The sequence below is a fragment of the Oncorhynchus keta genome, chromosome 34 (genome assembly GCF_023373465.1).
Source record: "Oncorhynchus keta strain PuntledgeMale-10-30-2019 chromosome 34, Oket_V2, whole genome shotgun sequence".
NCBI classification, from domain to species: domain Eukaryota; kingdom Metazoa; phylum Chordata; class Actinopteri; order Salmoniformes; family Salmonidae; genus Oncorhynchus; species Oncorhynchus keta.
Genome location: NC_068454.1, coordinates 81,241,495 through 81,254,856, shown reverse-complemented (window position 1 = coordinate 81,254,856; position 13,362 = coordinate 81,241,495). Strand labels below are relative to the sequence as shown.

The window sequence follows — 13,362 nt, the reverse complement described above, 5'->3', positions numbered from 1 at the left end:
CATCGGTTTTCTAGACTTTCCTTATTTGTGTGCCTGTATTTAGCACAGTGCTCTTGTTCTCCCTCATTTCTTTAAAATGAATGCACTGGGGTCAGATGGGAGTTGCTATGTGGCGCTGGTGATTAGGGACTGAATATGAGATGCAATTTAAACTTGGCGTCTGGGCTGTAAACAGGCAGGGCCGTGCACAGACCTTTCGGGGGGCATGTGCTAAACAAAAACAATCTGCTCTGCGGTTACAGACTCTGACAGTTCGGTTCCAGATATGGAAAACCTGGAGGGGCTCTCGCTGTCTTATTTTATATCCACAAAGTTATAGCTGAGTCGGTTCAAACATAGGTTAAGGATTCTCTTTGCTTACTTTAGGCACACACACACATACATTCCTTCTTCCACAATGGTTATCATTTCCAATACCCCTTGTCCATGCTACATAACCTCTTTCTTAGGAACGAACATTATTAATCAGATATAATAAAAAACAGGGTAGAATTCAAATAGTTATAGTTAAATGTATACATTGTTCAGTCATTATTCATAAAATTCATAACAATTTGCCAGAATATGTTACATCTTCATCCCATTGTCACGCCCTGACCTTAGTATTCTTTGTTTTCTTTATTATTTTGGTTAGGTCAGGGTGTGACATGGGTGATGTATGTGTTTTTTCCTGTCTAGGGGTTTTGTATGTCTATGGGTGTTTACTAGTCTAGGTGTTATGTATGTCTATGGTTGCCAAGATTGGTTCTCAATTAGAGGCAGTTGTTTATCGTTGTCTCTGACTGGGAACCATATTTAGGGAGCCATATTCCTTGGGTATTTCGTGGGTTATTGTCTATGTTTAGTTGCCTGTGTCAGCACTATTATTGTATAGCTTCACATTCGTTTTGTTTTTGTATAGTTCGTTCAGTGTTCTTCCTTCATTAAAAGAAGATGTATTCAAATCACGCTGAACCTTGGTCTCATCGCTATAACGAACGTGACAGAATCACCCACCAAACGAGGACCAAGCAGCGTGATAAAGAGGAACAGCGATTAATGGGTAAATGGACCTGTGAGGAAATACTGGATGGAGCAGGACCCTGGACACAGCTGGGGGAGTATCGCCATCCAAAGCAGGAATTAGAGGCAGCAAAAGCTGAGCGTTGATACTACGAGGGGAAAGGACTCTGCAGTGTAAGCAGGTGGAGAAAGCACAAGAGGAACGACAATGTTACGAGGGTACACGGCTAGCACCGAAGCACAAGAGGCAGCCCCAAGATTTTTTGGGGGGGGGTGGCACACGAGGAGATTGGCTGAGTCAGGTCGGAGACCTAAGCCAACTCCTCATGCTTACCGTGGGGAGCGTGTTATTGGTCTGGCACAGTGTTATGCGGTGGAACGCACAGTGTCTCCAGTACGCATTTCTAGCCCGGTGCACTCTATTCCAGCTCCTCGCATTTGCGGGGCTAGAATGGGCATCCAGCCAGGAAGGAGGGTGCCGGCTCAGCGCTCCTGGTCTCCAGTATACCTCCACGGACCAGAATATCCTGCGCCGGCTCTGCATACTGTGAATCTGCACAGCCCAGTGCGTCCTGTGCCAGCACCCTGCATTTGCAGGGCAAGTATAAACATTCAGCCAGGACGGGTTGTGTCAGCTCTACACTCCAGACCTCCAGTACGCCTCCACAGCCCAGTACGTCCTGTGCCTGCTCCCCGCACTCGCCCTGAGGTGCGTGTCCTCAGCCTGGTATCACCAGTGCCGGCACCACGCACCAGGCCTACAGTGCGCCTCGCCAGTCTAAAGCGTCCGGTGACGGGCCGCAGACCGGAACCTCCCGCGACGGGCCGCAGAGTCTCCCTCCAGTCCGGATCCGCCAGAGTCTCCCTCCAGTCCGGATCCGCCAGAGTCTCCCTCCAGTCCGGATCCGCCAGAGTCTCCCTCCAGTCCGGATCCGCCAGAGTCTCCCTCCAGTCCGGATCCGCCAGAGTCTCCCTCCAGTCCGGATCCGCCAGAGTCTCCCTCCAGTCCGGATCCGCCAGAGTCTGCCTCCAGTCCGGATCCGCCACTCACTCCAGACTCGACCATCAGTCCAGTGGCGTCCTCTAGTCCGTGGTCGGTGGTGAGGGTTCCCGCTCCAGAGACATTAAGTAAGTGTGACGAGTCAGAAGTGGAGCGGGGTCCACGTCCCGATCCAGAACCGCCACCTCGGAGTTATGCCCACCCAGACCCTCCCATATAGGCTTAGGTGTGCGGCGGGGTTGTACTGTCACGCCCTGACCTTAGTATTCTTTGTTTTCTTTATTATTTTGGTTAGGTCAGGGTGTGACATGGGTGATGTGTTTTTTCCTGTCTAGGGGTTTTGTATGTCTGTTTCTTCACTAGTCTAGGTGTTATGTATGTCTATGGTTGCCTAGATTGGTTCTCAATTAGAGGCAGTTGTTTATCGTTGTCTCTGATTGGGAACCATATTGAGGCAGCCATATTCCTTGGGTATTTCGTGGATTATTGTCTGTTTAGTTGCCTGTGTCAGCACTATTATTGTATAGCTTCACGTTCGTTTTGGTGTTTTTGTATAGTTCATTCAGTGTTCTTCCTTCATTAAAAGAAGATGTATTCAAATCACGCTGCACCTTGGTCTCATCGCTATAACGAACGTGACACCCATAATGTTGAAGTCATAATATTGATGTTACAGCTTCTTTAGACATAGGCCAAGTTTGGGTGGCAACTGGCAATTTCTGAAATAAGACCACATCACCAGGTAGCCTGTTCTGGCAATGATGAGTCAGTAGTTGATTGCTGAACTGTATTTTATATGGATGATTAATGTAGGCCTACTCTGTTTTTTCCAGGCAAGACTGTCTTTCTGGCCACTAATCTGGATAGGTTAGGGCTATTTGTAATCCTTGGGACATCCCTACCCTAAACATAAGCTTAGTTTAACCCATACCACCTTTGCCCAACAATGCTGATGACTGGTCATTGGCAGTGGAGTGTATTTATGAATGCCAAGGGAAGCAAGGCCACTCCCAATTTTTTTTAAATTATTATTATTTATTTTTTACCAAGGAACAAATTTTAAAAAACTAAATCATTTATCTTTCGTCTCTGTGTTTCATAATTTTCCAAATGAGGATGACATTGTTGCCGCCGAAGCATTGAAGGCAAGGGAAGCCAATGAGCATTTACATTTTTTAATTTTTTATTTAACCTTTATTTAACCTTCTGTCAGGCCTCCCTTGACTGAAAAAAGTATATCAGCATTGAGCTAAACTGAGAGAGCTCAATTGAATGGTCCTGGCGCACCAACAAAACAAAAGTGTTAAGGGAAGCCAGCTTGGGTTTTGGCTTCACTAGTATCAAATCCCATTGAGAGCATACATCATTGAAAAACTTAAATTGTTGCATCTCGTTGTTGTTGTCGTCCAGTTGCCAGCTAGCTATAATGGGCACTTCCCTAAATTAGCCATGGATGGAGATAGTGGTATGGGATTTTTTATGAATAATGACTAAATGATGTATACATTTAACATAGAACTATAACTGACAGAATACTACCCTGTCACTGTATGATTGTATGAATCTTATTAGAATCATAACACTAAATCTAATGTGTGTAGTTTTAGTCAAGAATTAGAACAAGGACTTTCTGTTCCTTGTTAGAAACAAATGGAGCTATCGTCAGACCGGCTGGAATACTGTGTTCCTTACAGGACATTCTATCCCCACCAAGGGAGGGGAGAGACCTTGGGCTTGTAGTAGATCGTTTAACAGGTGGCAGAATATTTATGAGTAGGAGAAGACTTGTGAACTATGTTGCCATTGTATCTGAGAGGAGGAGGGACATTTATGACGAAATGTGAGGTATATAGATAGACCAATGTACTAGAAATGATAGGCAGAGCTCTCTAAATAAATATTCCTGACAATTGTAGCTGGGCCTCTGTCTGATTCATTCCAACCAGTTTCCTACAAATTCTGGATATCAGGATGAGTAATCAATTCAATTGGGTTTATGAACACTGAGAACTTAATTCTCTTGACAGATATGGATTTGGAGTTGTGTTTTTACTTAATTCTCTGTACTTTACAATGATTAGAACGGCGATTCTGATCCAACCATTAATTTATACATTGTTGTGCCCCTGGCCTGAGAGGATGGAAGTTCAATATGTAGCTAGATGTAGAACACGAATGTTAAATAGCTAACGTTGTCCATGAATTAAAGTTAAGCAAGCTAGCAGGCCTTTTAGCCAGGTAGCCCAGGACACCAAAAGATAAAAGCATGTACTGTATGACAGAGTGATAGACCATTTCGTCAACATGAAATAGAGGATGGCATTGGCATTTCTCTACAAGTAGAGTGAGTCAACATGTTTTTCAACTTGCATGAAAGAGCATGCATGTACGTACATGTATTTAGCCTTGTTGATTGGACTAAATAATTTTTGGTATCTTTTAGTTGTCAGTGTATTAGACTAAGCAAAGGTGATTTGATGATGTTGAAGTTGAAATGGTGCTGGAATAGTGGAGGCTTCCCCAGTGATTTTACCCATGCAACGCTGCTGGTCATTAGTCAACAATCAAGACGCACACATTTTTGGTTTGGGAGAATCGGTGCGAATTCGAGTTCAGTGGGATTAAAACAATTACATATTTATTGTATTTTTTTTTACAAATTTTGGGGGGAAATTATACCACCATGGAAAAGGGCACTTTGGAGACTGGAAGGGGCATGTGCTCTGCACATGTAGAGCCCTATCTACACATGCCTGAACAGAGGCAAGGATTATTTGCTGACAATGAGCAATCAATAGGTAATGAGAGCAGGTGGAAGTGATGTTGAGGAGGATATGGGGCTAGCCATACAATGCACTTGGAATGTATTCAGACTTGTTCCATATTTTGTTAAGTTACAGCCTTATTCTAAAATGTATTAAATATATTTTTTTCCTCCTCAATCTACACACCCATAATGACAAAGCAAAAACTGCTTTTTAGACATTTTTGCAAATGTATTTAAAAAATGTATACAGACCCTTTACTCAGTACTTTGTTGAAGCACCTTTGGCAGCAAATACAGTCTCGAGTCTTCTTGGGTATGACACTACGAACTTGGCACACCTGTATTTGGGGAGTTTCTCCCATTCTTCTCTGCAGATCCTCTCAAGCTCTGTCAGGTTGAATGGAGCGCGTCGCTGCACAGCTATTTTCAGGTCTCTCCATGGATGTTCGATCGGGTTCAAGTCCAGGCTCTGTCTTGGCCACTCAACATTAATAGACTTGTCCTGAAGCCACTCGTGCATTGTCTTGGCTGTGTGCTTAGGGTTGTTGTTCTGTTGGAAGGTGAACCTTCGACCCAGTCTGCGGTCCTAACCTGGTCCAGAGCGCTTTTCATCAAGGATCTCTGTAATTTTCTACATTACATCTGGCCACAAGGTTCTCTCTGTACTTTGCTTTGTTCCTCTTCCCCTCAATCCTGACTAGTCTCCCAGTCCCTGCCGCTGAAAAACATCCCCACAGTATGATGCTGCCACCAACATGCTTCACTGTAGGGATGGTGCCAGGTTTTCTCCAGATGTGACGCTTGGCATTCAGGCCAAACAGGTTCATCTTGGTTTCATCAGACCAGAGAATCTTGAATGTTATTACCTCTGGATTGCGTCTAAAATGCGCTTTAGGCCTAAAGGGGTTTAATACATGATCAAGTTGTGATGATTTCTGGTGTATGTGCATGCTTGTAGGGGACCTGCTTACAGTAGTTTATCCATGGCAACATCAGGAATTAGCATTAGCCACTCTAGCATGGTAGTGGAAATTTGTATTTTATTCAAATAGTACTTATATTTTCACGTTTTTTTAGACCGAAGGGCAGTTATTAAACCGATTTTAGGAGGAAACTGATGCCTTTGCAGCCTGAACGGAGGATGTTTCATGTATGAGCCGGTCACAGGGGGACACCAGTGTATAGACAGACGGCTGGGCACATAACAGGTGGACGCAGATTACGTAAAAGGAATAATAGCGTCATCTGGCTGTGGGTTGGGCTAATTATACAGCAACTGAGAATATAGTCTAGAAAGAGCTTGATGGGCTGTTATTACACAACACAGCAGTATTACAGTTGGTTTATCTTGACCGTGCCCTTCAGTGATTGTGCCCTTGATTATGCGCAGAAGCGGTCAGAAGGTAGTCTAGGTCTGTATGGAGATGGAGCGTGCACACTACAGTTCCCGACATCCCATCTCGACAATCGCTGTTCTCCTCGCATGTTTACGCATGAGGCGCTTCTGCAGTGAGCTACTGGATATTGATGTGCTTTAATGTGTCCCCACTCCTCTCCTCTTACCTCTCCTCCTTCTGCGCTCTGCCCATAGAGACTCAGCGCGCTCAGATGCACCTGGCGTTCTAGCGGTAGAAACAGCAGCGTGAGCGTCTCAATGCAGGGGCAGCAATAGCACCCCGATGGCCACCAGCACAAGAGACTGCGCTAAGCAGACGACCAGCGCGCGCGTTCATCTGTGCTTCTCAACCCCGAACCTCCTCTAGCGAAGAGAGAGGTGCCCAAATCCGTTTTAGGATAGCGCTTTTATTTGTCCCTTTTTTTGTCCATTCGATGAAGAAGAACTGATGACGATGTATCGGCGATGGTGGATTTCCCTTTTGTGCGTCTTTGGACTGATGTGCCTCGTTCATTCCAGCAATCATATACCTCGAAATGGTAATGTATTTATGACAACAAATATTGCTCTGTATTTTATTGGAATAGATCCGAATGGCAACAGCATCACCAATAACACGTTCCACATTCCATGTTATTATGCTGCCAGAGAGGGAGCCTGAATCCCCAACGTAAACAACCTCTAACATTTGCATTTAATGTAACCTTATGAAAGGGAATCGGTCTATTGTTAATTAAAACTATTTGAGGAAATATATTCCAAAACCATTACAGTGCTATTTCACATTGATGTATGTTTTGGTATAGGCGCTTGTAGCTGTGTTTTTTTTTGCGCCAGGATAGCTATCGCAATCTTAAACATCGCTGTTTCCTCCCTGTGCAGGAGACGCCTTGTCGCAGGCGAAGGCTGTTCGTGATGCGAGCAGGTTCGCCTGGAAGGAGGACACGGTCCCTCTCCGTCTGCTCTACAGCATGCACAACCACAGTCAAATCACCCACGATGTCATCAGCACCAGGACTAGAGCCAGTTCCAGCCCCACACAGGTAGCCTACACAGTGGTGGTGTTATTTGTTATGGTGATGGTGGCGATGGAGATCCGCTATGTGCAGAGACAAATGCCTTTGGTACGCGTTGCTATTGGAGACATCCCGCTATTCTCATGTTGTTTATGTTTTTTGTTGAATCATCTCATTTTTACGCATTTCACAGAGAATTCGGCAAGATCACATTTTCACCTATAACAAGCTAGTTCTTTTGACTAGTGGTCTATTTACAGAATATAGTCTATCCAATTTCGCCACATTTAAAAGCGTAGGCAGTGTCTTTTCATTGAGAAAAATAATGATAGCCTGGTGGTATATTGTGGGGTTTCTATGCACATACATACACAAAGACAGGCTCAGGCCTGATCAGAAAAAGAGCCCATGCATGAAACACATGGGGATGAAGCCTATGCATTAGAATGAATAGACACATAGGCCTATAACATCCATACATGTTTAATTGGGTCAAATATGTTGTTTTCCTTATATAGTAAGAGAGGTTCTTATTATTATGAAGGTGAGCGGACCTGACACAATATCTTCAGAATCTATTGAATAATGATTGGTTTGTGCCCTTACAATGGATTCGCCAGTAACCCACATGGCCCGATGTCTGAGACACACTGCTTCTTGGATGGTTAAAGAGCATCTGCTCTCTATCTGGTTGGCATCCTTTACAGTTCACTAGCTGGGTGGTTGCTTTGGCTACTAAATTATCTGTCTGATGTGAAGACCTAGTCTGGATACTCAGATACAATCATAAGGCTCTCTACCTCTGAAATGTACACGTTATAAACATAATCAGATTTTTAGTCCATTATTCCTTCCTTTTATCTAAAATCGAGTTGTTTCAGTGCAGTCAACACGTGATTTGTCCGTGTTTTATATATATTTCCACACTATGAAGTTGGAATAATACTGTGAAATGATGATAGTGCCCTTTTAGTGTAAGAGCTGTTTGAAAAGACCGCCTGAAATTTCAGCCTGAGCAGAGGGACATCGAGAGCACAGGCACAAGGGCAGACACTTTCATTACAGGAATCATGAGGATAATGCACTTTATAGTTTGACCAAATTGTGGTTTTAGGACGTTTTGAGTGAGGTGACAATGTAGAATGTGCCCTTTCTCCGTTTATATATGCACCCTTTCAGTTTGTTTACTAGTATAATGACAAGGTCGGAGCAGTTCCATTTGCTCATACTGCGTTTGACTTTGAATGTGAGTTAACATGACCTCAGCTCAGCCTATCAGAAAACCAGGCAGGCCCATCTTAGTAGGGGGGCCAGCCAGAATAATGGAGAAATTGCACGAAAACTATCTGGCATTTGCCAAATGGCCAATCTAACCCCTGGATGCTAACTATTATGGGTTTATAGTTCCAGAGGCTATGCTAGTCTAAAGGCTAGCCTGCTCGGGGCTCCCACAGGGTCAGGTAAAGGGCTGCAGATTGAGGCAGGCAGGGGAGGTGTTAACCCTTTGTATCTCACTCCAAGGGAGAGAGAACCAGGCTAGCCATGATAACCAGGCTAAATGGACACATCTGTCATTGATTGTTTATATGACCTCACTGGTGTTCTATATGTTGAGCTCTAATAAGGAACATGAGCTTACGTCATTAGAACAGTTAACTTGGGACTGGAACATGTGTGCCAGATACTGATCAACTGGTTTGGCTTCATTTGTCTTCAAAAAAGATTATTGTGCCGCCTAAAAGAAAGTTCTTGGGGGAAACACTGCCTCATCTTTTTGTCACTATTTACAGCACAACTGCATCAGGTGACTCCAGGTGAAATTATACTGCCCCACAAAGAGAGAGAGAAAGAGATATGATGGAATCTTCATTTGATCTGATCAGTCTTTGAGTTTCTTGTCATCCCCAGAGAGAGTTTTATACTGACCTCAAATCAGCCACTTTGTCACACAGCCTGCATTCTCAGCGTCATATTGTCTGATTATGCTCTGATTTCGGCTGTTTTTAGCTCGGTATCATAACATCTGAAAGGAACCTGTCAAATCATTCTTAAACGTATGACACACAAAAATAACTGTTTATGGACTTGCGTTGAGTCTACTATTTTCAGTTAAAGGCGTAACCTACTGTACACATTTTTAAAAGAGGAGCTTTGAGAAGAGCTCAGCTGAGTGCTGTTTAAGCGGTTCTGTGGAAGAAAAGCACTTATAGTCATGGGCCCATAGCCATCAGTTGTGTGTGTGTGCGCGTGTGCGTGTGTGTAAGGCTGTCTGTGTTGTAGTAGGATAACAGCACTCCCTGGTAGGCCCCTAGCTCCATCAGTGGAGTTAGGTCTTGCTATGATGCACTAATCAATGAAACAGGAGTCGCTGATGGTCTCGGTGCCTCGGCTCGGCCCAGTCAAACTGGGAAATCTGGTCCAGGAGAACACAATTACTGGTACCACTTCATGTGGATTCAATTAGCTTAATTTGATTTTAAAGTGTGCCCTGAAAAGGAATCACACACACACACACACACACACACACACACACACACACACACACACACACACACACACACACACACACACACACACACACACACACACACACACACACACACACACACACACACACACACACACACACACACACACACACACACACACACACACACACACACACACACACAGTAACAATAGTGTCTGTGGCCACAGGGGACCCCGAGGTCTAAGGTCATTCTTAGGTGAAGATTGGGTCATTTCATACTCACACACACACACACACACTCCCTTGGTTTTAATGCAGCGTCTGGTGTGTATTGACTCAGGCCCGTGGGCCATGTCTGGGGGAGGGGTTAGTCCTGTATTAAACTAGCTGGGGACTCCCTCAGAGTTACACGGGAACAATAGTGGGAAGTCCTCATTTCCCCTGGGGCCTGTAATAGACCACGCGCCATATGTGCCCAGAGCTAGCGATGTATTAGACCTTCCCCCTCAACCAAATCAATCATTTCTGGATGAGCCAGCAGGGAGGGTGGGTGGGTGGGTGTGAGAGTACATGGGGAGGTGGGAGGGTGTGAGTACAGGGGAAGGTGGGAGGGTGTGAATACAGGGGGAGGTGGGAGGGTGTGAATACAGGGGGAGGTGGGAGGGTGTGAATACAGGGGAGGTGGGAGGGTGTGAATACAGGGGGAGGTGGGAGGTTGTGAGTTTCACAGATTTGCATGGTTAATATCACCAATGTCTCTCAGAATGTCTGGGTCTAGTTCAGCTTCAATCACAGCTCCCCTGTCTCTCAGAATGTCTTCCTTTGCTTAAAGTTCATGTACAGTATGTATATTGTTAGTTGTTTTGTAAAAGCTTTTTCAGCACTCAATGGAATAGAGATGATTGTACAACGTTTCTGATTTTTTTTTATTCACAGGGGAACCACGTGGCCCAAGCCAGCTTCCAGGTGGACGCGTTTGGTGAGCAGTTCATCTTGGATGTTGAACTGAACCAGTGAGTATAACCTTTGACCTATCACCAACATTCTCTGTATCTACTGCGATAAATCCCCTTTCTCTCTATGTCATGATTTCTGCATGTGATTGTCACGCCTTGGTCATAGTATTTTGTGTTTTCGTTATATATTTGGTCAGGCCAGGGTGTGACATGGGTTTAAAATGTTGTGTTTCGTATTGGGTTTTTTGTAGGCATTGGGATTGCGGCTGAGTAGGGGTGTAGCATAGGTTTGGCTGCCTGAGGCGGTTCTCAATCAGAGTCAGGTGATTCTCGTTGTCTCTGATTGGGAACCATATTTAGGTAGCCGGGGTTTCACTGTGTATTTCGTGGGTGATTGTTCCTGTCTCTGTGTAGTTGTTCACCAGACAGGCTGTATAGGTTTTCACGTTCCGTTTGTTGTTTTGTATATTTATAAGTTATTTCATGTATCGCGATCATTCATTAAAGAACATGAGTAACAACCACGCTGCATTTTGGTCCGACTCTCTTTCGACAAACGAACGCCGTTACAGTGATAGTATAATAGCCAGTAGTACTAGAAGGTATTTTGTATGATTAAAGGGATTCTCTGTTATTTTTGTATACTTATTAGCAAGTTGTTCTGAAAGTAGCACCCATGAGCCAAAAGTGGTCCCTGAAAATAGTGTACTACATCACATATGTGCAGATACTGTATGTGCACCACGTCATTGCTCTCTCTTTCACTCTGCTGTGTGTGATTCTTGCCAGCTGTCACTCAAATTACGAGGAGCTGAATCTCATTGGCTGGAACTCAAATTGCTAGGGGTCTGGCCCATGCGGGGGAAATGTAGGGAAAAGCAGCACAGCTTCCAGAAAATAGTCACTTTCAAACGAGCAGTTTCGTGCCTCATTGAGGTAAGACAGTAATTCCGATCATAGATTATGTATGGGTGAACTACATATCGACACATCCAGGCCAAAGCGGGAGGTTTCAAAAATACTTACTAGTCACCAAAGTACTGGAGCATGTCTTTAAGAGCTGTTTAATTAGTCCCTAATGTCTTCCTCACGAAGCTTTGATCTGGAGAAACCTGTTAGTGCCAGTGCTGTAGGCCTATCTTTGATTATGAATACTTGGTTGGTAATACTGCTTATAGGCTGCTTATTCCCTCGGGAACAATAGTTTATAAGCCGTTCATAAGCAGGTTATAAGCTGTTCATAAGCAGGTTAGAAGCTGTTCATAAGTTAAGAGGTAGTTTCGCGAGCCTGTGCTAACTAGTGTTAGGGCAATGTTTGGAAGTCTACAGGTACGGTAGGTAGCATGTCCTTCATGGTGCATGCAGAGGCATTAAAATTGGATCCACGAGTTCTGCCTCTTGGTGTGTAGAAAAACAGAATCTGGCAGTACATCTTTATGTGCTCTAATGGTCTCTGGAATGGAGGCATGAGGAATGAGACATCTTTCACCTCTGGTTGATCGTAGTGGTACAGAGCAGACGGGAGCATATTTCCTCCCAGTGTCCAGTGCCTTTTGGGCCACCTTGTTTTGGGGAAGAAATTATATGCTGTGTGTTTGTGGGGCTATTTCTCTTGCTCTCCATCCCGCCATCTCTCACTTGCTCAGCTTTCTCCCTTTTTCTCTTTTACTCCCTCTCACTGTTTCTCTGTCAGCTCTTTCCACTTCTCTCTCCCTCTCTTCCCTTCTCTCAAGCTCCCTCTATCTGGCCCTCACACTCTGCTGACCAATGGTCTTTCACTAATGAGGGGAAGTTGTCTCTCTCTCTCTCTCTCTCTCTCTCTCTCTCTCTCTCTCTCTGTGTCTGTGTCTGTGTCACAGACACAAAGACACAGGGTGACAGGTTCAGTACACATCACTGCTTTCTGCATCAGAAAGTAGGCTGGCCCTCAGGTCTCGTAGATCTGTGCATTGATGAAAGTAGGCTGGCCCTCTATGAGGTCTGGTAGATCGATGAATTGATGAAAGTAGGCTGGCCCTCTGAGGTCTCGGTGCATTGATGAAAGTAGGCTGGCCCTCTATGAGGTCTGGTAGATCGATGAATTGATGAAAGTAGGCCGGCCCTCTGAGGTCTCGGTGCGTTGATGTAAGTAGGCTGGCCCTCTTTGAGGTCTCGTAGATCGGTGCATTGATGTAAGTAGGCTGGCCCTCTTTGAGGTCTCGGTGCATTGATGTAAGTAGGCTGGTCCTCTATGAGGTCTGGTAGATCGATGAATTGATGAAAGTAGGCCGGCCCTCTGAGGTCTCGGTGCATTGATGTAAGTAGGCTGGCCCTGTATGAGGTCTCGTAGATCGGTGCATTGATGAAAGTAGGCTGACCCTCTTTGAGGTCTGGTAGATCGGTGCATTGATGAAAGTAGGCTGACCCTCTTTGAGGTCTGGTAGATCGGTGCATTGATGAAAGTAGGCTGACCCTCTTTGAGGTCTGGTATATCGGTGCATTGATGAAAGTAGGCTGACCCTCTTTGAGGTCTGGTAGATCGGTGCATTGATGAAAGTAGGCTGACCCTCTTTGAGGTCTGGTAGATCGGTGCATTGATGAAAGTAGGCTGGCCCTGTATGAGGTCTCGTAGATCGGTGCATTGATGAAAGTAGGCTGACCCTCTTTGAGGTCTGGTAGATCGGTGCATTGATGAAAGTAGGCTGACCCTCTTTGAGGTCTGGTAGATCGGTGCATTGATGAAAGTAGGCTGGCCCTCTTTGAGGTCTGGTAGATC

The 13,362-nt window shown here is 44.9% G+C and overlaps 1 protein-coding gene across 14 annotated transcripts in view; it reads left to right on the top strand.

Moving 5' to 3' along the window:
• The first annotated feature begins 6,103 nt into the window (after positions 1–6,103).
• LOC118374508 (disintegrin and metalloproteinase domain-containing protein 22-like) overlaps positions 6,104–13,362 on the top strand; it is a 100,066-nt gene continuing 92,807 nt past the window's right edge. For 13 of the 14 annotated variants that reach the window (XR_008091103.1, XR_008091098.1, XR_008091091.1 and 10 more), the window contains exons 1-3: positions 6,104–6,704; positions 7,048–7,208; positions 10,588–10,664. Coding sequence is in view for 2 of the 14 variants with exons in the window: in XM_052495480.1 (XP_052351440.1) it covers positions 6,614–6,704; positions 7,048–7,208; positions 10,588–10,664 (329 nt within the window). In the remaining 12 variants the exon portion in view is untranslated. The remainder of the gene's footprint in view (positions 6,705–7,047; positions 7,209–10,587; positions 10,665–13,362) is intronic. The other variant, XM_052495481.1, reaches the window with a different exon arrangement.